The sequence below is a fragment of the Chelon labrosus genome, assembly GCF_963514085.1.
Source record: "Chelon labrosus genome assembly, chromosome: 9".
NCBI classification, from domain to species: domain Eukaryota; kingdom Metazoa; phylum Chordata; class Actinopteri; order Mugiliformes; family Mugilidae; genus Chelon; species Chelon labrosus.
The window spans coordinates 11,746,196-11,773,202 of NC_140359.1; the positions used below are offsets into that span (position 1 = coordinate 11,746,196).

A 27,007-nucleotide genomic window follows, 5' to 3' on the forward strand; every position below is an offset into this window, starting at 1 on the left:
TTCCACATTTCTGCTCCTGTTTGAGCAAAAACTCAACTTCTTCACTCACCCCGAGAAATACACAATGCATATCCAATCTTCAACACATAAAGGCAACAACAGGAAGTCATTAGGAGTAACTGGTAGATTTTCTCACAGTTCATTTAATTTATGATTAATTAGCTGCTTAACAAGATGACAGCTGAAAACATTAACAGATTGTGGTATTAATACATCTGGGAAAAAAATGAATAAAACCCACTCTAAACTATTCACTTATTTGAGTTAAAAAAATCAACCTTAATTACAAAAGCACCTTCATTAATACAGTTAAGTATAACTCAGTCTGCATTGCAGAACAAAACACAAATACAGATTAAACCTTCGCTTCATAATATAAGAATAAATAGTTGCCTTCGTGGGAACAATCAGTGTGTCTACATTACCATACACATACATGTAGTGTGTTCATCAAACTGAAACCTGACCTGATAGAAGATGGAAACAAAAAGAGTACGGTGACGGCATGAATTGGTCCAAAATCAAGGGAAGCTGAAAAAACTTGGCTTCCAACCGTGGTGTAAAAATGAGAAATGACTTCCTAGACTGTGAGCCTCTTTGCTAACCAACAATAGAACAAAGGATGGATGCTGTGAACAAAAGGAGAGTGTGTGTTGTAATCAGTGTTTTTCACTAGAGGGCGCACCAGGCTTTGTTTTTGTCTTTTTGAGGCCATCAACTGGTTCTCTGTGTAACTTTCAGAACGGCCAGTCTCTCTTAACAAGTTAATTTCATGTTACATCCAGTGTCAGGAGAATGGAGGCACGTAATGCACAGGTGATGTGTAAAATTACCATCTTATAAACCCCAATAAAAAGACCCCACACAGCATGGCACAGAACTACACTGACAGATAACGAGAAAAGACCAAACTATAGGAATACGTCTTTTGCGAATAACCTACAGCACATTACATAACATTCGGTCTGCAAAGTTTGTCATTTCAAAGTTGGGTAACAATAAGCTATCTCATAGGTTGTTAGTAACAGAAGATGTGACTACTAAAAAGCATTTCCTTGGGCTTTTCCTACTTTAGAAAGTGATTTTTCTAGATATCTAAAATCACGAAGTGTAACCCTGTTAATAAGTTCTAATGAGATCTGTTTGATTCTTTCACTTTAACAAAAAAAAAGACAACATATTGGCTTATAATGTTGCACTTGGCTGATGGCTTAGTTAATGTGGCATTCAGTTACAAGGAGTCTTTGTAGCGAGGATGACGCGTGAGGGTGTAGTGCAAGAGCAATGGGGGGTGATGCGGCTGCAAGGAAACAAACTGATAATCAAGTTAAGGCCATTGCTGTCCGTTTGAACTCCAGAGGAGCTTGAAAACAGTTCAATCCATTCAGAGAGGCATGAAAAGAGCACTTCCCAGTTTTTCGGCTTCCCTCTCTCAGTCGTCTGCGACAATGGACAGAGCACGCAGCTCGCTGAGCTTGGCCTCAGTCTCCCGCTCCCTCTGCTCGTCAGTCAACCCTGCCTGGTCGATCTGGTCTGTTAACTCGCTGAAGATCTTGTACATTTCAGTGAAATAGACCACCTGGTGAGCGGGAAAGAAAAAGAAAGACTGTGATGGCAGAAGAAAATAGTCCTGTCTGTCCTCTGACAAAAACTAGACACATTCAATCCGCAGACCTTTCTTAGATGCCTCTTAGGAAAACTCCAATTTCCTTTCTGAACTCTGCTCCACTCACACAATCTAATCATGCTTTTACTTACACAAGTCTGAAGCGGCTGGTCTTCAACCCTGCTAATGAGAAGTGATTTGAGCGCAGAAGAGGGAGCCCACAGATATCAAACAACTCTGACAAAGCCCCAAAACCTAGCACTTCAGTGGGTAGTGACCCTGCTTTTCTCTCCCAATCTGAACAAGAGATAGAGAGTGTTCACTGAAAGCTTTCTTGACACTTCCCACCCCTGCTTCTTCCCCTTAGTTCATGAGTCAGGCTCCCTAGAGAGTTGCTTTGATGATTAATAGACTTTAATCACATTACAAGACTCCAGAAGAGTGGGCAGAGAATGAAAGTACTGGGAAACACAACCCCTTGAAACCCACACACACATCTCAATATTTATTTTTGCAATGATGCATGCAATGCCATTCTCTTAAGGTGGCATCGGTGGTGTCTCTGAAACTGCACGTGTGTTCTACTGAAGGCCAAACCAGCAGGACCAACCAAGAAACTGGTGGGAAAAAACAGAGTCAAAAGAGAATAAGATTTACGTGTAGAGACTGTCAGCCAAAAGGCTGAAAAGTTTCTAAACCACCTTGTACAAACTTTTTAAGTTCTCAGTCTAAGAGATCTTTGCTTGTTTATACCAACATTTGCCACCTAAACCACATGAGTGGGCTGTAAGTATTGGGTTACTGCTGTTTGTGGGGGTAAAGCGGATATATTTTTTTTCTTCCCAAAAGTGGCTTGTTGAAAGGGCCATCGGAAATGTCCATATGACCAGTGATGATAATATACACCAGATCAGTGTCTAGGCGCCCTCTGTACCAAAGACTACTATTACAATTAGTCGAGTCACCGCGAGGAGTAAACGCAGCCTTACACAACTGTGACCACCTACGATACAAAAAAGGAGCTTTTGGGTAGACCAGAGCTTTAATTAACATGACTTCTGTCTGGCTGGACTTCATAGTCCCAGCTGCTTAATATTTATACAGCAAGATTACCTTTTGACAAAAATAATTGAAGTTGCATTTCACGCAGGAAGTGCTTAAACTTTGTTTGTCCATTGTGAGAGGATCAACAAAAAAAATATCTATTTTTTAAATAAAGACAATGTCTCAATTCATCAACATCTGTACAGGTGGACAGCACAGGCTGTGTCTCCCACTGACAGTTTCTGGACTCGCAGTGAAGTTGAATGCTCAAAACAAAGGCAGCCTTTGTGCCTTTTTTCCTGCTGCTGCTGGGAGCTGAGCAGCATCAAGCGTCTGGGAGGGAAGGGAGCGGAGGATGAAACCAAGCACATGCAAGAAGGCTGGGGATGAGGTCCAGTGACCACCCACATGTGCCTGTGTGTGTAAATGTTAATATTTCTCATTCATGTGTGTGAACTACATGAATAAAGATGACTGTATAAAATAGCTAGTGCCACTAATGGGAGCTCTTCCACCATACAAAGCTAGAATATGATATAACTAAGAATATGCCTGACTTCAGATTCATGCAAAATTTTGATGTTGGATATAGCTGCTGTGTTTGCTAATTTCAACTTCAAAGGGCATCACAGAACTCCTTAATTGTCATTACGTCTGGGTTAATCTGGTTTACTAATTAGGAGTGTGCCAGTGACCGTCCTAAAGAGGAAATGACACGGCCAGGCAGGTCTGCGGTGGGGGAAGGGGACACCCAGCCGCTTTAAGAGAAGCTTCAGGTTAGAGGATTGTGGGACTGCAATGGAGCCAGACAGATGAGGCCTTCCTGGGCTAAACACAGTAGTGTGGGCTGTCACATGGGGTTAATCACATTAGGACTGCGTGGAGGGAGACAGACTGCCTGGTTAATACACACCCTTTATCAGACTCTTTATCCACTGTATAACCAACGCTCAGGGGATGTAACAGCACACTGTAGGGAGGGTGTGTGCATGCAGCTGTGAGAGACTCATTAGGTATGTATCTCCTGAGGAGGGTCACTAACCTGCGCCCGGATGAGGGCCTCAAAGCTGGGCTGGAAGTAGTCAATACGGCTGTAGTAGAACTTGGGCATCTCGTCCAGGAGCTGCTTGTTCTTGGCTTCGAAGTCGTCCTTGACCGGTTTGAGCTCTTCTTTTGCCTGTAATTCACAAATGTCAGTTCATGTATTGGTTCTCCATTTAAAAACATTTTTTTTTATATAGATAAATATGCACCAGGAGTGACACATTATGAGGAAAACAAACAAGTTAGTTTCAAGTAAATTCCTTACTTGAGCCATCATTAGTGTTGTTTTTCTTATTGTTCAGAAAGATATTTGCTTAATTCCCACGGAGAAGCAGTGCAAAAAAAAGGCTGTAATCACGACCACAGCGAGGAGGAGTGGGTAATGTGGGCAGACTTGGCTGTGAGTGGACTCCAGCACCACTGATCTGTGTGTGAATGTATTAGTGGGTAGTCTACTGTAGGCATGGAGTTATGGAATGCACAATGAATAAGTGTGAGAGGGTGAGAATTTTTATTAAGGGGAAGGGGGGGGAGCTGGTATATTCAGGCTGCAACATATTGTTTATCTGCTGCATTATGGCATGGTCTCTTCACCTTAGTTTTATTTACACATGGCAGTTGAAATGGAATAAAAGTGTTTAGTCGGGATCATTTCTTTAAGTGCACAGGGACTCAAAGGGCAGGGATGTAGGGGCCTCTTCAAGGCTTTGTTCCCCTGACAGTGCTTTTCTCAACGTGTGTGGGTGGCTCACCATGTGAGGATGTGTTAGAGGCAATAACATAGGCAACACTGCAGCACTATCTGTGAATGTGTGCGCTTCTGTAGTGGCCTCATGGTGTGTGTATGTGTGTGTCTACAATTCTCAATTACGTGCCTGTAGATGTGCAGCAGTGCCTTTTTGAAAAGGCACTACTTGAGAGCCTTGTAGCTTGCGTGGGTGAAGGAGCGCACATGTACAGTATGCATGTGCTCAACTATTTTTGCTCATATCCAGTCAGCATTTGTGTCTTTTTCCACTTATTGCGCTCTATTCACAATATGTGCAACATGTAAGAGCAAGTGAACTCTGTACCTCTGCAGTTAGAGGGAGCATCCAAGCGGACCAACACGTGCACTGTTGCAAGCTTCAAATTAGCAATACCTGATGTAGTTTAACCATAACGGGCCCGGTTTTTTCTTTCTCTTCGTATTTCTCCATTTTGGACTGCAACCGCTTGTAGTCCTGCAGCGCCTGTTCCCGACGTTTCACTGCCATGTTGAGGCTGGGGAACACACCGCTATACCTGAAACAAACCAGCACACAGAAACCTGGGCGTTAAACAAAAATAATGATAAAAATATGCACGTTACAAAAACCAAAAAAAAACAGCAAGAGTTCATGAACGCAAACATAAAAATATCCTCAGAGCACAGACAAAAATAATCTGAAGTTCATGATAACAGCTTTACCGGCTCTATGTAATTTATAAAGTGAATTCTGCATTGCGCCGTATCTTAATAAAAATCATTATGATTTAATAAACCCCTCTCTTTAACATCTTATTGTAGAGGTACTCTCAAATCCCAGAGGACAGCTCTGCATTAGGCTCCCTCTAATCTATTATCTAATTACTATAGTTGAGAATGGCACAAAACAATTCATTTTGTGACAATTATCATATTCCAAATGAAAATATATTCTTGCAACAAGAATCCTGGTCTTCAGCACTAAAAATAGGAAAACATTCATCTGTAACTTAGCAACAGGAGTCTGAGCTTCATCCTGGGACTTGTTGCACTGGTTCTGTGGCTGATTTTAATGGGAAAAGGGAATAATGTATACAGTAAATATTCATAAAAATATAAGTTAAGGCAGCTGGAAGATAGCGTCTAAACAAGAAGGTTAAAAAAATGCTCAAATGTGTGAATTTTTTCTTAAAAAACGAGGGTGGCTGTAATCCGTTTTCATCGGTTGTAAAACGCTAAGGATATACAACACATGATAAAAGGGAATGTGACGTGGAAGTAAGACATCAGCAAGCGGTTGCTAACAAACTAATAGCCAGGGAAGACAAACAAAACAGATATTTGGCCTGCCTAACATATAAACAGTTACCAGTGACAGTGCTTTTCATAAACAGGCTACAACATTAGTCACCCAGGTGCCTGCTCCATGTGAGTCAGTAATAAAAACAATCGTAATGAAGAATTAGATATAGCTTTTTTGAATGACTCATTTAAAGCATTTCATCAAGTGTGTAGGCATACTACTACAATAGTTTATTATGTGGGCCTCTGCCCATGGCGTTATTAGCCACAAAATGTGTGGGCTTTGATTTATGTTCCTCTCCATGTCAGCCTTTGCCCTGTTCTTTGCAGCAGATGAGCGAACCACTGAGAACCTGTGAATTAATTCTGAAATTCTAGATTACACGTGCTTCTGCCCGTGCGCCTTACCAGAGACCAGGAAGTGGGGGGGGAAGTATGAAAGGTTACGCGAACTGAGATTCTGACTTAGACAAGCAGGGATTGTCAAGCAAGGAGTGGTCCTGTACTCTTTGAGTGACATCACAGAGCTCAACACAGCCCAGCCCCACGGCCCACGCTCTACCACTATTTATAAAATACCACTTTGGCCCAGTTTATGGCAGGGGTGGATGCCGATCCTCAAGTCTACTATCTGCTCCAGTGTACACATACTTGAAGCGCCAAGGGATTATGTAACTGCCCTCTAGGCATGACTGCTCTCCAACACAATCCTATTGGCTGACGACAACGCAGCAGCAAACCAGCTTTCAGATGACACAAAGGTTGATAGAATTCAGTAGTTCACCTGGCAGCATGGTGTGGTTTCATCATGACACACCACGTCATGGCCTCGTGTCTGCGTAAAGTGGAACAACACTGCCAGCAACTACTATGTTTCAGCACACAGAGGCTTAAGGGCCACTTCTGTCCTCATACTGGAGGAGGAGAAAGAGCTAGACACAAAGCCAACTGCTTGTTAACACATTCCTGTCTATTCTGTGCTGGATGCTTGGTCTAGAAGTGACTCAGCTGAGTGCAAGGCTGCCGCATGACACTGCTGCAGCTTATACATATTTTGTAATAATAGTTTTGTCTAAAACGGTTCAGGTCTTGGACATTTCCCTCGATATCTCTGCCTTGGCCGGACAATTACAGGTCAGCCAGGAAGGTCTGACTTTGCGGTGAGTCTTGTCTGGATGAAGTCTCACACTGGTTGAGGGCCACAAAGGGGCCAAGGGCACGCCACTGTCCATGTGACAGGTCAGGGTGTGGTGAAAAGGCTGGCTGGAAATAGCATCTGGACCAGAGAAAGTGTTTACGAGTAGCTGCCAATCCACAGACAGGCCAGTCTGACCCGTCAGCCAAGCCCCAGTCTGGTCTAGACACCCTTCGTCTAGGAGGCTGGCTGTCCCTCCTGACTATCACCATCGCATAACTCTCTACTGCAAACAACACACAGCAAGCCACTAAAAATATGGGAAAGTGAATTGTTTATGTGCAAATTACCACCTATATGTGTCATTGTCTCAGATGAAGACTTTAGGTTAGCTCACATGGCAAGTTTTTTTAAAATATGCTTGCTGTGAATGTAAAATAACTACCACCTGTTGTATGAATAGTTAAGAAGCAGTGGGCCATGGGAATTTGACTATGACGTACATGCCAGAAGAACCTCCTTTGTGTCAGCAAAAGGAGAGTTTGATCTGCAGCAACTTGCCTCATGCTTTGTTGTGCAAAACTCACGCAACTCACGCAACCAGGATACACGATACACCAGATAAGGAAATAAAACAAACATCCTGGGTATGTAAAAAAAACAACAAGAAAAACAAAACAAAACTGAACTCCGACATCAAAATCAACCAAAATTCTACCACTGCATTAGCCACACAGCTAAGCCCCAACAGTCCTCTCTCCGTGGCTCACAACCCGCATCAGGGGGCAGAGCCTTCCTCTGATTGAGAGGGTGAAGGTGGTTTGTCCAGTCCTAGCTCAACCCAGGGCAGAGGTCTCCAAACAGGCTTGACTTCTGTCTCACCCAAACGAGCAACGGAGCAGAAAGGGCTAGGTTAGAAGGCCTAGATAACACAAATGCCTCAAAGCCCACGCACTCCCCTCCCCTCGCATAAACATAGTGATGTCATCCAGTGACCCCGCTGAGTGGATGAAGCTCACGCCTGGGCCTGAGAGAAAGAAAAAGACACGGAGGGCAGAAGCAGGGGGGCTGCTTTTTGTTTGTTTACTGTGCATTTTATCACATTAAGTATTAAGAAGGGATGCCAAAATTTTAAACAGAAATCACACATGGACACAATCACGTACCTAACACGTGCATATACATACACACGCAACCCTTTGAAATTCTTCCATTAATGTAACAGTCTCCTTTTCAACTCTTCTCTAATTGTCTTTACAATGACCAGAAGAACGCCAGTAGAGTATTTTGAGACAAGTAAACAATGAATAATATTCATTAGTGAAGGACTAATGGAATCTTAATGGAAGCTTTAAATTATAGCACCTTTTGTGTCTTGTTTTTTTTATTTATAAAAGACACTTTAATAAACTTATAAGTAACACTGGTGAGATTTCAAAGGAGAGAAGTTAAAAGAGAGGTCAGTTTGCTTGGCATTAAAATTCGTCTATGAACTAACTTCCTCTGCTCAGTTTTAGAATCTAGTAAATGCCTAACTTTATGATGTAAAATACCATCTTTGTAACAGCGCCCCCTCTAAAATCTGGGTTGGTGTTTGTGTGTATGTATGTGTGAAAGCGTGCACTGTCCTGAGACAGTTCTCCTCCCCAACCAATCCACTACTCTGGGCCCAGGAAGCTGGGCCTATTGCCATTTTCTGAGCCTGCCCACACGTCCGCCGCCGCCCACCAGGAAGAGGAAATTAGAACCATTCCATCCTGTCATTGCTCCGCCACCAGAACACACGAGGAAGAGAGGGGTTTTTACACATACACACAGACACACAGACACGCACACACATGGATCTAACTTATTCATGCTCTGACAGAGATTCTCTTCCCATTGGTTATGTTGGGATAAAGATATACATAAAATTTGCTGTAATAACAGTATTAATGTACTCTCTTACAGAGCACATGTTTAATCTCCAGGGAGGAGCCAAGAGGAGGAAGCAAAACCTTAACAAGCCCTCCGGAAGACTGGTGGGATAGTCCAACCACTCCCTTCAGTACCTCTGCTTTGCATGTGTGTGTACGTACAAAGTGAGGCTTAAGGGATGGAATAGCACTCACAGCCTTCCCAAACGGGGGCGAGTATTAGGAATGAGAACCAAATAAACTTACTTCCAGACGCACCATCGCCACCACAGTAACACCGCTCACTCCCCAGTTCATTTTTACAATCTGTGTTACTACACTATGGTGTGGGCCTTTTTGCGGTCCAGCCTGCTAGTGTTAAGAGCAGAGCCAGGTCAAATAATAAAAAATGTTACAGGGCACTGGACTTTATCTGCCCAGAGAGTCATATGGATTTACCACATCAGGGATATGAAGCCACAAAACGGAACTAAACTGTTTTTACAATACTGTCCTGTGATTTGCATTGAAATTAACTGGTCATATGCAAAGAATTCCCATTGTTCGGCTGCTCTAAACAAATTTTACGTTTATCTGGTCTGTTACAGAAAGATATTAAAAACCAGTCCTTATCTACAAGAGTGACACTATAATTCAAGAGTAGGAAAAGTCAAGAAAGACACTTACTTTTTCAGAGGGTCAATAACAGTCTTCTGGATCTGGTTGACCTGTAATTAAACAAAAAACAGTTATAAGCAGTCATAAGCAATAATCACCTCTATGTCAAGGGACTTGATAATACAAATTGTTACTCATTGTCAAAGTCAGTTACATTAGAGCAGAAGTCGGAAGCAAACAGCTTCTACATGTCTCGCTCATTAGCTGCAACGTAACGCCGCAAACATCAACAATTGTGTATATTTCAAACAGAACACTCAAGAAAAAGGGGAGGGGGGGCTCGCAAAGAAACTTTCATGACGTTGACTCTTTTATTGCACACAAGCCCTGAGGAGAAATCCCTGAATATTCATTGAGCTTGCGATACAAAAGGATGGAACTGTCAGGGGAGGGACATGAAAGAAAAGCCCAACTGATTTCAAATCCTGTGGAGGGTGGGCTGCCTTACAAGATGAAAGTTCTTTACAAACAAACATTTTAACAATAACAGTTTATATTTTCCTGCATTCTCCTTCTGGTTGCCAGAAACGACAGGGGAGGGAAGGAGGGGAAGAGGGGGTGTTAAATGGAAGTAAACGAACATCTCATCTTGGGGCCTCCAGCCCCAGCACAAAGTCTCATCGACAGAAGTTGGTGCACAATTAATAAAGTTTCCAGCGTCATTTACATTGCAGATTCAAAATGACTGTTACTACTAGATCTGTAAGCATAAAAGAGGCAATCAAGTCAAGTGAAGAGCAAATGCTCGGAAAAGAAGAGAGTGTAAAAGCAGTGAGATCTGAAGTGACAGCTGCATGAAAATAGTGAGCATCTCCACTAATCATATGTTCACTTACTATTGGAAGGACGTTCAATCACACAACAACAAGGAAGCAGGATCGCAGCTGTGCTTTGTAAAAAAAATGCCCTGACCATCTATGAGATCATACAACAACACTCACTGCTTCACACAGGCAGATTTCCAAGTACAAAATGGTTGATTGTGGTTTGAGGGAAAACAGAGAACCAATAACAAATAAGTACATGGGAATTCACATTTTCTTTGTTTTACATATTCACACCATCTCCCCCTCCCCGACTTGAGCTGCGCTGCTGCTTCTAAGGTGAGAGCATGCAGCGAGGAGGGAGAAGAACAGCGGCAGATTTGCTTAAGCATGTTGGTGCCCTCTACCCTCTGCCCCTTCCCACAGAGAGGGGGGGCAGAGCTATTCCTTGGAGGCCCTGCAAAGCCTGAGGCCGGCGCTCAAGCAGCAGTCTCCATCAGTGAGTCACGGGGCAGAGGCCATCCCGGCACACAGGCCTCCCAAAAATACACACAGATCGCAGAGGAAATCAATATCCCTCCAAACGGAGCATCCTCTACTGCGCTGCCGCCATCTACACTGGGGCTCAGCTTCGGCAGCAGTGTGCCGGCGGGGCTGTGCGCCCTCCTCAGCCCCAGAAATAAACACACAGACCTGGGCCACTGCTGCCTTCATTATCGCTGCACGTTTTATCTGCTGGCTCTCTCACTTGTGGGCCCTGCGGCAGAACATCTCGTCTCAACACGAAGAAGAGCAAAGGGTGGATGCTTTTGTGTCTGTTTTGCTGGAGCAATAAGGTTTGCTGTTGGTGCCGTCAGAATCAACAGCCAGCTTGAAGGGAGAAGTTAGAGTGGTGTTCGAGTGAGCTGTGCTAGAGTTTTAACACCTAGCAAACCTTGAGGTGATACACACAGCAGACTGACCAGAAAGAACTCACAATCGCTATTTTGCCTTTAGCTCACTTTTAGCCACTCTACAAAGGGAGCCACACAGCTCAGCACAAACCTGGAACTGAACATTGTGTTAAGGCAAGGATTTTTATTTAGTAAGACTGAAAGTAGTGCAGAGAATATCAGGTTTGACCTAGCTGTCAAAATCCACTCTGGATGAAAGTGTGTTAAAAAAAAATACACACAGCAGCCACGCCAATACAGTTGGTGACTGTTGTCCTTTACAACTTTATAACTGTGCTGGGATCAAAAGCGTCTGACTGAACCACTGTCAAACTCATCTCAGTCATAGAGCCAAACAGGAAAAAAACAACATATAGCTAGAAGATTTATCCACTACAACAACACTATGAAGATATTATCCTGTCCCTGGATAATAACTTAATAGCCTGACTTAAATTGAGAGGCGAATGCCTGAAGCTTTTTATGAAGGTTACAATTTTAGCCAGAAGGAAAAGGATGAGCAGGGATACTTTGATACATTAAGATACATTCAAACTAGTCTTCAATCATGACACGGAAAGAAATGGATGGATTTAACCAACATTAGATTACAGTCAAAGGAGCACAGTGGTAGCACTGCTTAATTTTTTCTTTTCCTACGATGAAAAGAGAAAAGATAAATGTGATATTGTATAAAATCAGAAGAATGTAAAACTACTCCATCCTGAAAACAGTCAAACTGGCAGGAGTGCTCTCCTGGGCACTCAACCAAGCCAAGTCCTGGAACATACGCACCCCGGGTCACAAACCCACACGCTGAGTCCAACCTACATTTTACTTTGTCTAGTCACTCAAAATGGCTCCTGTAAAATTTGATGAGCTGTAAGCAAAGCCAATCTGAGCGACTGGTATGTTGAAGCTCAGAAGGCAAGGAAAGAAACAAAAGTGATTTGCGACAGAATAGTTGCGTTAACTCCACCCTACTACACTTTTAGCAAATTTTACATTCAAAACAATATTTTTTCTGTGTGACTATGAAGTCACTTTGTGAAGAAGAGGAAAGAGAGCTATTGACGTAACATTACCACTAAAATGCAAATCCAACTTACTGTGTGATCAATTTTGAAATCTATTTTAATGGAGTGTGGGTTAGCATGATTCACTGCGTAAGTAACCTTAATTTTCTACGGAAAGTGAGTCCCGCTCATGAGGTTTCCTGAAAATATAAATCATGCCTTCAAAGCCCAATAGAGTTTGTACATTTCCAGTTTCCACATTTCCATGACAGATAATAGTAATTCCTGAGAACACACAGAATAATAAAATTATCCATTGGTTTTAAAAGATATTGATTATCTCCCCCTTGTTATTGTGTTGGTTATGAAATCATTCTTGTCGACAACAAAATTTCAAAAGAAAGGGGAATATCTTTGAGGCAACAAATGTGAAAAGTCTAGAACACCTACTGGCAGGGCAATGAGTCAAGAAAACACAGATGGAAAAAAAGTCAATCGGTTTATGCCTTAGTGCGATCTCCTGTGTTGTCTCCTGTATTTTTTTCCTCTTTAAATGTCTACTGTTCACGGAGTAGTGCCTTGAGGATGCACACATGCGGTGCCACTATGATTCACATTATAACTACCTGTGGCGATGATTCTAATCAAACTCTGAAGTGCACCCGGCAAATAAACTGAAGAGGTCTGAGAGCCAAAGAAGAGATTTTCACAAACTACTGCTGTGAAAGAGCAGGCAAGAGTATCATGTACTGCTTACAGATCTGGAAAGAAATGTCTGTCTATCTACGGTTGGCCCTTAGGACGAAACATACAAGTATGAGAAGAAGAAACATTAAAAGAAATGTCCTCTAAATCCAACATCTGAACACAAACAACAAATACAAGTACAATACGAGGGGAAATGTACACTTGTTTTGACTACATTAGTGGAGGGGCATAGTCAGGTTTGGTTTACCCACCTGTCAGTCTGTGGATTAAGTCTGAAACTCTGGTCTTGACTATGAAAGAGGAAACAGCTAACTCTTAGCTGTAACCTTTCAAGACCATATGTGGTGACCCGTCGATGCAGAATTGTATTAAACTGAAGCTAAGTGTTAGTTTCAGTAAATACTACAAGCGACACAATGGACGTGTGCACATGCTGTGAGTTACTATTGTACATTTTGTGGCAGGGCATGTTTTCATGTTGAGATAAGGCCCGTCTATTGTACGAGTTATTCTAGACACCAGTGAGTCACAAATGCATCAATTTTCACAGCTGATAACCAGTAGCTTGAGCTTATAGAGGATGATACCACAGATGCTTTTCAAAAACAGCAGAAGGAAAGACATATGGATAGTTTTCAGTCCACGGGCAGCAAAATATTGACAAATGTAAAAACATGCATTTTCAACAAGACCTTGTCTAGTTTCCTATTTTGTCTGTCGGAGAAAAACATTTCACCTGGCACCAATCTATTACAAGTGCAGAGAAGACAGAGAAAAGGCTGAGAAAACATACTAGAAATGTTAATTGTGGGAATGAGTCTGACCTTTTCCTGGTTGAAGGCGTCCATCCTTCTCATGGCTGTGTCTAAAGAAGTCATGGACGCCAGGAATTCCTGGTCCTGCTCACACAGTGGGTTACTCAGGAGGTCTGCAGAGATTTTTACCGCTGCTTTGGACATGGCTGACAGCCACACAAACACAAAAACAAACACAAACAGAAATAATGTTAAAACATAATTTAATAACTGTGTAAAAAGTAAATCATATACACTGCAGACCATAAAAAGGCTTACCGAAGATCCCCCCATCTACATATTTAAATCTACTTCAGGACAGAATTTTACACGATTCTTGAACTGTGGTGGCGTTTCTGGATTAAATTGTGGCTTTAAGTGTTTCATCAGTGTGATGTGTTTGTATGTGGTAGGGTATTTACAAGTGAGCTTTTGGGAAAGAGACGAATAGCACGGTGCTGCCCCCATTCTAAAAAATCTGAGGGGGTGGTGGGGCTGCCTGCCGTACTGAATATTCACAAGTGCACCAAGAATCTTTGCCATGATTCTACACTGACAGCACCAATTACTGTTAATCTGCACTCATGCCACTTTGTTTAGACACAGAGCACATATCAGATTATGGCTTCACTGTCTAAATAAATGAGCTGCACTAAGGAGATGCATGCTGACAAGAGGAGCTGAACTGAAAGGGGGCTTTACGGAGATCTGGGACAATCGCTGATCTTTTCACACTTGCCCGGGATTCGCTCAAGACTAATTTCCAAACAAGCAATTATCACGGTGAGGTGTTTCTCTGTCTCTATACATCAGAATTTCTAAAGAATAACTTCGTCTGATATGACAGAGATGAGTTGGTTGGTTGAAAAACAAAATGCGAAATGATCAAATAAGTGAAACCTTGAGAGCGTGAGACTAGAGGAAGAGTTAATGCAAAGTTATGCCTGCTACTTTATTTGACTGTTGTTATTTAACCTAATCCTAATCAAAACTGTGAGCTGAAGGCGCGCCATAAGATATTATCGCTCCTTGCTTGATGATTGTTCACGTGATCAACGGAGCTCTGCATATCGCCATGGCCAATATGGAAAGCAGTGTATTAAATGCCGTGTTGACATGCAGAGTAGGTCCAGTTCTTTGTTTGTTTGCAGTCGGTGTGGATGGGACCTGCGCAACAGATGGAATCCATTAACGATAATGAGGCCCTGACAGCTATGACACTTTGATGATGCAGACATCCATATTCCAGAGCACAAAGGAGAGGAAATGAAGAAGCCTCTTGCTGCTCCATCCGTCCCCGCTCTTCCACCCCCACAACTGACTACTTACCACAGGCCATGTCTACCGCTACTTCCAAAAAACAAATCCAAAACCAAAAAATAAGCAACTAAACGCGGAGTAAATAAAGTTTCTGTGGAAGACAAATGCACGAGTAAATGATGCCAGACATGGTACACAAGTTGAGCCCTAACTGAATAATAGGGCTCTGAGAAAAAGACAAAACATACGAGCTACCATGGCCTGGAAAAGCCTATAAAAGAAGATTAAGGAGGAGGATCATTTTTTCTCATCTCATTTGTCAAGTTGTTTAGCTAACGCACCACAAACAAACCAAGACAATCAAACATCTTTGTAGCCCTGAAAACCTGCCAAGCAACATCAAGTATGTTGGCGAACAAGTGGGGATCAATGGCACACTGGGAGGTAACGCACAAGTTGGTGGCAGAACACACCTAAATCAGCCTCGGTGCTTTTCTTCATGTCTTTGTGAAGCTTTTTCGTCTGATCCTCCAGCCTGTGGGACAAGCAGAAGAATGATTATCAGACAGCTTCTCGTTTAGTAGTAGAGTCAACTATCAACTATCTGATTAATTAACAATAATAATCTATACTTAAAAAAATAATGTATTTCATTAACTCCAAACATGCTGATGTGGACAAAACAGACACAGAAAAACACAAACTTAGAAAAAGAAATTAGTGTATTAAAAAATATGGTTCGAGACGGAATTACACATTTCACTGATTCCACATAAAATCTGTTAGCTAATTAACAATACAGGGAATTCTTCTTGTTACTGTCAACTACATTTCCGCTCAAAAGCATTAATGTCTTCGATCATTCCACCGCACATATTCCATTGATGGGTGTTAAAAATGGCAATTACCAGATTATGGAGGCTGAAAACACATGCCATTCATTATATCAATTAAGGCAAACAAGCGGTTTAGAACCTCCCCTGAGACCGCTCTCATATCGCTTCTCCTGGTTTGATGAAAAATGCAGTGTGGTGGGGTTTCACTCCCATCATTGCTTTTCGAGGATTATATTAAATAGAAAGACAGTCACTGTAATCCCATTGGATTTCTGATGTCACCAGTGGCCAAAAGATTTACAGATATTGGTATAACAGATTCGGCTATTTCAGAGCTACAAACCAAAAAATGTAAATCCGGTTCCTCCAAGTTCAAGGTTTTAGCAATTTCTTGTTGTTCTGCAGCTGTGGATTACTCCAGCATACTCACACCTGCATAAACTGTTATGTTTAAGTGCTTGACTTGTTACTGCGTGCTTATCTAATGTACACAGCAATGTAGCTTACTGTCATAATCATAACACCACTGATAAGACCTCAAAGAAAAAGTTCTACTCAAAAAAACATTAGCAGATTGTGTGTCAAGTCCCTGAAAACTGTCAACAATAGTAGCAACAACTTAACATGTATGGTTTAGCAGCTCATGTCAGATTGCATTCGGATTGCAACAGCTTTGAATTTAGATGGTTCATATGTATTTGCAATTTCACTTTTTTTTTTTTTTGTTTCCAAAAACAAAGGGGTAGTAAACGCCGAGTATGAAGGGTCTAAACGGTAACTAAAACTGTTAATTTTTTGTATCACTTGTCCTTCTTCTTTTTGTTTGCCTTGACATTTTTTTAGCATTTTATACTAAATCGCCACAGACCAGCTGGAGGTTGCTCCAAAAATGTCATTTGCAGTAAATGATGTAACTTCATCCCCTAGTGTTCACACCACAGGGAAAAAAAACATTCTGTCAGAACAATCTCCACAGTAACTTCTTGTGTCCATCTCACCAATTAGATGAAACTGGGTCTCACAAGCTTCATCACCCTTCCTCTGAAGTAGTGAAAATATACTGCTACAATTCAACTATTAAAAAAATAGGTATTTGTAATTGCAGAAAACGATACTCAAGTCGGTTTATCAGCAATATTCCACGAATGATTAAGTCAGTATCACATAATTTGCCCAATAAGTACATATTTAGTGTGCATGTGTAACAGGGCAATGAATGTGAGGAGTTTGGGGCATTCAAGCTTTTCTGTTTTGTTGAGAACATCTGAAGAGCATTTAAAAGCTGACCTAAGAGACAGAATTTCCATACTGCTATCGAATTACAAATCTGCATTGAGTCATACCTGCAACTAGAAAATTGCTTCTAAAGTTGTTTAAAACATCTGGAAATATTTATATGCGGACAGTTTTATTATTTCTGTTTATGCGCTTACAGCAAGCAGAAGCAGTAGAAATCTTACTATATAACTTGATTTTGTACTGAATGCAACTGGGAATCCCAATAAATAAATAAATGAACACCAATATAGTGTCTTGTAGCCTTGGCTGACATGGTCGACACTTAACAGTGACGACAGAAAACAAATCCGAGATGAGGAAAATAACAGCATAGTGGCAAAACCCTGCCAATCATGAAGATGGGTTGCAGGATAGTGGGAGAAAGCATATGTAAACAAACCAGCACGCTCTGAGACCAATGCCTGTACGCTCGAAATGTGTTCTCATAGTGCTTGTTAGTGCATGTGAAACTCATGTTCCAGACATTGCCTCCTACTTAAAAATGTGTTGCACAATACTGTTGCGTCTTCCCTACTCCGTCAGCGCTGGCAGTGAGAGAGTCAGTCTGGATGAGTGCCAGGTGAGCCTGGAGTCTCTTTCCAAAAGGTGCTAATAGAGCGACCTATTGGAACAGCTGCTGCTCTTTGCCCCGGTGCCCCTACGGCCCGTGCAGCCACAATCATCATCGCCTGGTGAAAACTGAAAAGGCAGTCCTATGATTTTTAAGACTTCCGAGCACAAATCCTGAGTATGTCATGATATAACGAACAGGTTTTCCGCCATTTCTGACCATTCACACCAGATTCCTTTAACATAAGAACCAGGTCTCACACACAGCTGAAGCCAAGAATTAAACCAGACATTAGTATTTACTGAGTTAGTTTTTTTTAGTCTAGTTTTGGTAGATTAAAGACATGTTTGCACCTAAATTTACTTTAGCAGGTGTGTATTCAGCAGAGTGATACATGAGAAAATTAAATTAGTATAATTTATTTATCTTATAGCAAGCTGATCTCAAAAAGTCAGTGGATAGTAAGTTAGCTAGTGGCAAGGTCATTAAACACAATTCTTAAAATGGTGGACAAACTATGAAAACAGATTTTGTTTATGCCTATCAAGCATAGTGTTTTTAGGCAGCAGATGCACCATGATTTGTTGATATGGATCTCTAGGGTGGAGAACCTAAATGTCTGTACACGCCTGCTGCTCTGACTCATCTATAAGGTCTATTGGCGCCACACCTTCCTGATAAAGGGCCCTCCTACTCAACAAAACCTGAGAGGAAAATGCTCCCACTCATATTGCTGGGCCCTCAGGGAGTTTCTACAACCTCAGCAAAGCTAAAGACCGTTGTTCTGAGATGTGAGGTCTCGGGTCTTTAAGCGCTCTTCTTCGTTTCACAGAAACAGTGAAATAATAACTATAAACTTTGTGTTTGGTAAAAAGAATCCCAAGAAGGTCTACAGCTCAACATTTCAAACTCCACCACAGCTGGAAAATGGATTTTCTCACAGTTGAATGCTGAAATAATAAGTGGCCAATAAGAGTACATTTTACATGCATAAACCCAAAACACCCCAACAACAATCTAATTAAACACTGCTGTTATTGAACATGTTGATTCTGAATGAAATTATCAAACGTCAAATTACGTTTTACATACAGAAACACATATAGAAACCTAAGTAGAAACCAACTTATAAACCTTCAATCAAACAGTGAACTTACTTTTGGAGTTTTTCATATTCTCGCTCAAAGTCTCTTTCAACCTAAAAAAAAAATAAATATCCATGTATATTAACATTTTCTTGTAAGACAATTTGAAACAGACAAATAACAACAATAGTAAAATATATACAATACATGCCATAAACATTTTCTTTTTTGTTTGAATGAATGTTGTTGGAGTCTCAGGGCGTTTAACTATTCAATTATCATCAGGAATTACAGCACGGTGTATTGGCTGACACAAGCTGACCAGTATAGAAGCACCTACTGTGTTGGTCTGAATGGGGATACAGCTTGTACTAAAACGTCAAGCAGCGAGGCCTCACGGTTCCTGTCTTGTGGTTCTGTGGGCTCCTGGATTTGCCCACAGTGACCCAAACAACAAAGCCAGCTGACACTTTGTCACTACTGGATCATCTAACTGAGCTTCCTCTAACCCACTCCAATATTTTTTGCTTAGGATGGCACAGGAAGCTGGAAAACCAGTCTGACAGTGACTGCCGTGCCACAGACCCATTACAGTGGAAGTGGTTTTCTCCAGCCAGGAGAACACCTACTCACTGTCACTTCAAGGTAACCACCTCTGCCCCTTTGAATGGATTTGACAAATTGGCATCCAATAAGTCTGTTGGCTGTGGCACACCAATGACAGTATTTAGGCCATTATCAGTTGCCGCTAAGCCTTAACATGTGTACTTTTTTTAAAATACAAGCTTAACATATGTTTGGTTAATTCAGACATTTTTGAGTGACGCGTGAACAGAGTGAAAGTTTCTATGGACTTACAGTTTTAGAGACAATCTGTTTTTTCGGTTGTCCAATCTTGAAGGGAATCCTGAAAAGACACGAAAAGCAATGAGAGGTGACAGACATAATTAACTGGAAAATGACTACAAAAAAGGTGACATTATTGAATGTCTACATCGTCATCAGTTGCATGATGCCTGACTAAAGGTCAGTGCAGGTCTTAGGGTGAACAACTGCCTCCTTGAGATTACCGAAATAGACAATTTGAGGCTGTTAACCCGTGTCCCTCTCAAGCATGCAGTCAGTGCCATGTAATTTAACTTCATGTCTTCATGTCATCGCTGATCACATCTGGCTTCGATTGCAAGCGGATATTGTTAAATAGAAGAGGTTGTCTCCTCTTCTCTGGGTGGTTAAGCTGCATGACCCCAGCTGGCAACCAAACACAGATGCTATATTGTGTATCAGGAAAATAGTCTTTTCCAGAACACAAAGGACTCGAAAGGACACCATCAGGACAAAAATCAAGACCAAAAAACGTCGGGAAATTTAATGCATCTGCAATGGTTGCAAGCAATTTTTAGGACAAAGTACAACTTTTCTTTACTTATGAAAGATTCTATGCCCCTAGTCTTGTTTCGGTAAAAGAAAAAGAAACATGTTCTTTCTTAGTTAAAACACAATCTTTTATTCCTATTTCAAAACATTCCCTATGCCCTAATAAGTTGCTGCCAAGCATCAGAGTGCCGTGAGATGGAAAACACTGCCTTGCCAATGTGACTGGCTGCAGGTTGTCATTGATGTGAAACTAATGGTCTGAAATCTAAGCTATATGATGGACAGTTGCTGCTGACAGGCAGGGTGAGGCAGCAGCTGCGTCAAAAGAAAGGTGTGTAGACTAATGAGATGGAAAAGAGAGGGTGTGATGTAGGGCCTCGTTGTGCAACCGGGGAATGCTACTGATGTGTGAGGAAGATCCGTTTGATGACAGCTCAATCATATAACTCAACATGGTCAAATAACAGCAGGTTTAATCCAGTGAAAAAACTGTTTCACTGGTGGCTCAGGCATGAAGATCTGACGACTTCAAGTTATATTCTGTATCAATTTCCATGGCCTTGTTTTAAATAAAGAGCATATTGTAAATCAATATTCAAACACAGACGCTTCAGTCACCTGAATCTAAACTGATCACTAATGCAGTTCTTTTTGCTGTTCTTGGCTCATGAAAGCAGTTTCACCACTATGTAATCATTTGGGTGAGCCATAATGGAAAATAACGACAGGAATTACTCAGCATCTTAAGTGACTCACCTTTCTCCGACTACCTGGGTATGCTATGACGTCACACTAATTAAAACACTTGCGCATGCAGTGGTCTTTCAAATTGTTTGGGATTCCTTTCTCACAGTACAACAGTTGCATAATTTAACAGTTTTTTTTTTTTTTTATATAGGCTGGAGATCAGTGTTCTCCCAAAGCTACAACAACTAGAAGCAGCCTCCCACAGCCACACTACATCTTGCAAGATCAGTTTTCAACATATGCTTTAAGACAAAACAACCACTAGAGGTTCAGTTCAGGCCTGTCAGACGAATCCAACCAATGTGCAAATGTTTATGACTTGCTGTTCACAAAAACGTTTTTAGTGTTGTGTTTAGTGTTGACTACATATCCCATTAATAAATCGGCTAATCTGACACTCGTGACAAACAACAAACCAATGGAACAGTTCAGCATAAACATTACAACAGTGCTCCCAAACTGCCATCAATACACCATGAAACATACCTGGCCAAAAAAAAAAAAAAAAAAAGTCACCACCTGGATTTAACTAAGCAAATAGGTACGGGCCTCCTATTGGATTATTACAGCTGGCAACAAGTTATTTAACCCCAACTGATGCAATAAGTAGCTTCTCATTTCTTAAACTACTATGTCGAAAGACACATCCCGTGGTCGTAGAAAAGATGTTAGTCAGTTTAACAAGGGTCATATCATTGGCATGCATCAAGCAGAGAAAACATCTAAGGAGATTGCAAAAACTACTAAAATTGGGTTAAGAACTGTCCAACGTATTATTTAAAACTGGAAGGACAGTGAGGAACCATCGTCTTCGAGGAAGAAATATGGTCGGAGCTTAAAGATTAGACTCTGGAGCAATGGAAGAAGGTCATGTGGTCTGATGAGTCCAGATTTAACCTGTTCCAGAGTGATGGGGGCATCAGGGTAAGGAGAGAGGCAGATGAAGTGATGCACCCATCATGCCTAGTGCCTACAGTACGAGCCTGTGGGGGCAGTGCTATGATCTGGTTTTGCTGCAGTTGGTCAGGTCTAGGTTCAGCAACATTATGTGTCCAAATAATGAGGTCAGCTGACTACCTGAATATACTGAATGACCAGGTTATTCCATCAATGGATCTTTTCTTCCCTGATGGCGCGGGCATATTCCAAGATGCCAGGATTCATCGGGCTCAAATTGAGAGTGGTTCAGGGAGCATGAGGATGGATTGGCCACCACAGAGTCCAGACCTTAACCCATTGAGAATCTTTGGGATGTGCTAGAGAAGGCTTTGCGCAGTGGTCAGACTCTCTCATCATCAATGCATCTTGCAATGCATCTTGCATTGATGATGAGATGATTTCTTGGTGAAAAATTAATGCAACACTGGATGGAAATAAATCTTGTGACATTGCAGAAGCTTATCGAAACAATGCCACAGTGAATGTGTGCTGTAATCAAAGCTAAAGGTGGTCCAATGAAATATTAGAATGTGTGACTTTATTCTTTGGCCAGGCAGTGTATATTTAAATGTTTCTTTCAGTTATTTTGCTATATTTTGGCAAGGACAGGACCCAGGATTTATTTCTAATTCTAGCTAAGGAGTGTTTGTCCAAGTATAACTATGTTAGGGTGGATGTCTACCTTGAACATAGCAAAAAACATAGCGTATTTGGTTGGAAAAAACTGAAGGTGGCCCTCGGTGTTATAGATTCAGTGTATATGCACTTCTACAAAGAGCCAAAGAAAAGTGGTCACTCTCTCCGGCTGTTCATGAGAACTGGCAAACACACAGAGAGAAGTGTGCTTCGGGGAGGGAAAGGGAAACTGCAAGCAGAGCGAGAGAATGAGAAAGAGGGAGGATGGTAGTCACTGTGAGAATCATTTTTAATGTTTCTTCACACAGCATTATTTCTGGGGCTGTCACATTTAGAAACATTGGTAAGTCCAGTCCTGTGAACCCACAACCCAGAATCTAACATGGCAATGGGTCGGCCACAAGACAGCCGAAGACAGAAAAATTATGTGTTATATAAACTGAAGTCAAACATTTTCTGAAAGCAAATTTAAGCCAAATGATGGCAAGCGTCGTTAGATGTGACATCCTCACAGAAAGATGTGATACATATAAAAAAAGCTCTTTTACATAGATGCTGTTTGTCATTATCAATAAATGTGGTCAAATTGCAGTTATAGCACTTATTATCTTATCTTTGCTGTCATAGGATATACGTCACCGTCATCAGGCAAGGACGTAGGCATGAACAAAGACATAACAGTCTTCTCTTTCCGGCACACATTACTCACTCACTGGAAAAACCGACGGCTTTTCACAAAAACTGCAAATGTGTACACCATTAAAGAGATAGAGCATCATTCGACCTTGGATATTCCCTGGAGCACAGAGGGTTAGTTGAAGATGTTGGGAGGCAGGATTGTTCTGATGATGACCCCAAAGTCAAACCTCTCACGTCATAGAAGCAAGTGTGCAGGCCCTGCTGGAATGTATCAGTCAGCAGCGCCCATGAAGGACCCTTTTCATTGGTCAAACACTCCACTCTTGACCTTGTGTTTGGCAGTGCGTGCTGGTAAAAGTGTCGCTTGCCAGCTATTGACTGTGTGACTGAACCGAGTGATGCCATCCTGCTTACTTGATTACCGTCTCGGTTGAAAAATGACACTCAGTATGTGTAATGTATTATAAAAGGGAGTTAATATACATATACGTCAGAGGAAAAAAGTTAGTTTCTCTTCATTTCCTCTTTGGAGCTGCATTCATGAATTCAGAGGAGCAAGCAGTGAATAACGCAAAACTTTTTTCAACTACACACAATGGAGGACTGGTATACCACATGTCTGCATACGTGTAATAAAAACAATCAGCTATAGTCATACATGAACCCTGAGTGACACAATAAAACATGTAGGAAATGGTCATCTTCATTGACCTCATAATACAAAGACCTAAAATGTAAAGTAGATGTAGGCCACATTCATAACAATTTCTTTGAATAAGTCTTTGTCAAATCACCAAAAACCTCTGAAAATGGTCAGAAAGATCTCAGATAACAAAACCTGCAGACTCAGCTAATATCTATCCAGATAATCCACGTAAACTACTGTTCGCACCACCCGTCACTACCCATTTAACTTAATCCCTTCATTATCTGTGACTCCATAAAAAATTACAAATGTATTACGCAACAATACATGGAACAGTAACCAATACTGTACTCCTTGAAACCAACGATTACTTTCATTACTGATTTTTCTATCGCTTATTTTATAAATACATTTTCAATGTATAGAATACACTGCATGACAACAAACAGAGGCCATCTTGAAATTGAGTGTCTCTGTTGTAGTCTGTTTTTAATCAGAGAAGCCAACAGACAAGTCTAATACAACAGACTTGTACTAAATCTTAACTTTGCAACTGCAGTAATATTCAGTTGATGTTGGAAAAACTGCGTAAAGAGGTGGTAACTGTACGATCACTTAGGAAGATGTAGATTGTGATTCTGTTAAACTGTACTGAATTAAAATGTTTTTATTATTTAGCCACATCCCGCTGACTAAAATGGGGTTGTCAAATGAATGGAAATGTGTCGGTACAACAATACACTTCAGTACAGTGCTACAGACCACAGACTCTAAAGTGAAAACACTTTTCAACAGCTCTCTAAGTTATTTTAATCAAACGCTAAGTACCACAACCTTCGTGAAGCAAAGAGTTTGTGCAGGAGTGTTATACGAGAATGCAGACGTTTTCACGAGTGTGCCAAATGAACTATCAAGTGAGTGTATATTTCAATAGACCAAACCTGGGGTGTCCAAACCATCTGCCTTGTGTTTCACTATCACAACACTATCTTGGGCCAAGAGGTTTGATAATACCTGATGAATCCTATAGACTGTTGTTAGGATTTATCATGGGTGTCAACATACTGACCTATTTACAGACTAATAAACCGTACACCATTCACAGTACTATTATCTGCATTATTATCTGCACACAGGAGTGCAAACAACAAACATTCAATCTTACACTTAACTGTACCAGCAGTTTATCGCCGACTGTTGAACAAATCCCTTTAAATGACTTCACCATTCACCCTACTGACCTGGAAATTAGCTACACCGAGTCTCTAGGTTATGTCAAAAGCTTTATCTGGGTTTCTTACTATAGATATGCAGCTATGACTTCGGACAGTCGTTAATTCTCTTTCTATATGTAATTTGTTCGCTATTTTCTGTAAAACTTGCCAAGCGGCTAACTACAGCTAGCTACCAGATATTATACATGTAGCTAGTTACTCGACTTTGATAAACATCGCTCGAAGTTAGCTAACCAGACTGTCTGCAACAATCGCCGCTTTGCCAGCAGATGTTTTAAAGAAACCGCCTTGTGCAAACAATTCCCCCAAAACGAACATATAAAAGTACCCAGCGGATGTATTTTCTCGCGAACAGCTGAGTTCAACAAGCTCGAGCTAATTCCTGCTTTACTGTACTGTTTGTGTAGCGCTACGGGAAGTAGTCGGAGCCCGATCGACAAGCAAGTCCTAAAATCATCACAAATGGTTTCATTCATATTATACTTAATTCTAGTACACCTTATTAATCGTGTAGCCAAGATACGTACCAGCTCATTTTGAGTGAACTTTTTATTCCGGTCTCACTGGGTAAGTTTTATTATCTTCCGAGAACCATCCCGTTCAACCAGTCAACAGTCGGACATTAAACAGGAAGTCCGGAGCTGAGGCGCTCGTGTTTCCAGGAAGTTTTTTTCACAGAGACGGTCAAGTAGAAATAAAAATAAACCTAATCTACGAATACAATAATATCAGATAACGAACTGTCGTGTGTAATGTAAAAAAATATATGTATATAATGTTCATTATTTTAATTCCGTATTTAAATGCGTGTGTGTTGGGTGCGCGCGTGGAGGTGCACGCCCCTGCGAAAGACCAACGACCCAAGTAAACTGAAGGCAAGTTATATTTTTCTTTATTCAAGTACTTACATAGAAATAACAAAACAATTGCATTACAACAAACTGAAGTGCCAAGTAAACAGGGGAGCACATCTCCCCATCACAAGGATATAGTAAAATTCATTTCAATATTCAGCTCATCATAAAAGGACCTTATTATAAGGTAATAAAAACATGAAATAGGCTAAAGACATCCACAACATTTTAAACAAGATCCCTTGTTTTCTATAACAAAAAAGCCAACGGAACAGTTATCCCAGTGTGTGTTTCCAATTGTCTGTCTTGCATTGTTGTTGGGTTTATCCCATTTCACCCAATGTGACTTTTATTTTCATGCATAATAAAGAAATGAGCACCACCCGCAACGTCAGAGGGTAGCACTTTGGAACATTTCCGTGCACATGCAAACATGAGGATATACTGTAATGAAAGGAAACACAACACAACAGAAAACAGTGAGAATTGACTCCATCTGAACACCAGTGTCACTGTTGAAGACCACAAAATCCCTGAAGCCACCCTGTAGTCCGTAAAATGACGTGGGTAGCCTATAATATCTACACATTATTGAAATCTCTTCAAACGTGAGTTTTGTTTTTTTAATCCTACAAGTATTAACTGTCATGAATGAGCCCAAGCTTACGGCCTTGCCCAAGGCCGACTTCACGGAAACTAAATCAAACAGTTACGCACAAACATTAGCACAAGGCTGCCTTCAGCTGCAAGCAGACGGAGGTCACATTTATGATTTGTTGCTCCTGTGGAGTTCTCATCATGTATTGTTTTTGATCAGCCAACCCTGCAACCCAGTTTGGCACAAAGATGGCTGCTGATGTTGGCTTGGGTCCAACATGGAGCAGAGGACGAGGATGAGGCAAATTCCAATTTCAGAGCTCTCAGCCGTCCACTTTTAGACAATAGAACACACACACACACAAACAAAAAAACATGAAATTTTTTTTTTCTTGGAGAGGCATTATTAAGAGGGGGTTGTTTCTGATTTAACAATTAAGTCATGTATATCTATAGCATTCACACATTACACAGATTATTGTTTGACATGGTGCAGCCTTAAATCCATTAAGGGAGTGGTAAATTGTATAAAATTTTACAAAATCTGTCTGTTCATTACCAAAACAAACAAAAAAAAAGTCACGAAACAGAAGTGACACACACAGTGAGACTGATGAAATATTGAGTTTGCAAAGTTGTAATTACATGGCTTCATTTAGACG

General features: G+C 41.1%; 1 protein-coding gene across 1 annotated transcript; it reads right to left on the reverse strand.

Annotated features, from left to right (window-relative positions):
- Positions 1–123: 123 nt before the first annotated feature.
- bin3 (bridging integrator 3) lies at positions 124–25,522 on the reverse strand. Its single transcript, XM_084550698.1, has 9 exons — positions 25,422–25,522; positions 19,534–19,582; positions 18,748–18,788; positions 15,379–15,440; positions 13,676–13,812; positions 9,441–9,481; positions 4,837–4,978; positions 3,693–3,827; positions 124–1,579 (listed from the first exon to the last, which is right to left on the reverse strand). The coding sequence occupies exons 1-9, from the start codon at positions 25,427–25,429 to the stop codon at positions 1,433–1,435; spliced, it is 762 nt and encodes a 253-aa protein (XP_084406824.1). The 5' UTR covers positions 25,430–25,522; the 3' UTR covers positions 124–1,432.
- Between the last annotated feature and the right edge of the window lie 1,485 nt (positions 25,523–27,007).

Coding starts and splice junctions, on each gene's coding strand:
- bin3 (XM_084550698.1), bottom strand. Junction 18,789..19,533: donor AACAGATTGTCTCTAAAACT/GTAAGTCCATAG, acceptor TTTTTTTTTTAG/GTTGAAAGAGACTTTGAGCG. Junction 3,828..4,836: donor TTATGGTTAAACTACATCAG/GTATTGCTAATT, acceptor TGTGAATTACAG/GCAAAAGAAGAGCTCAAACC.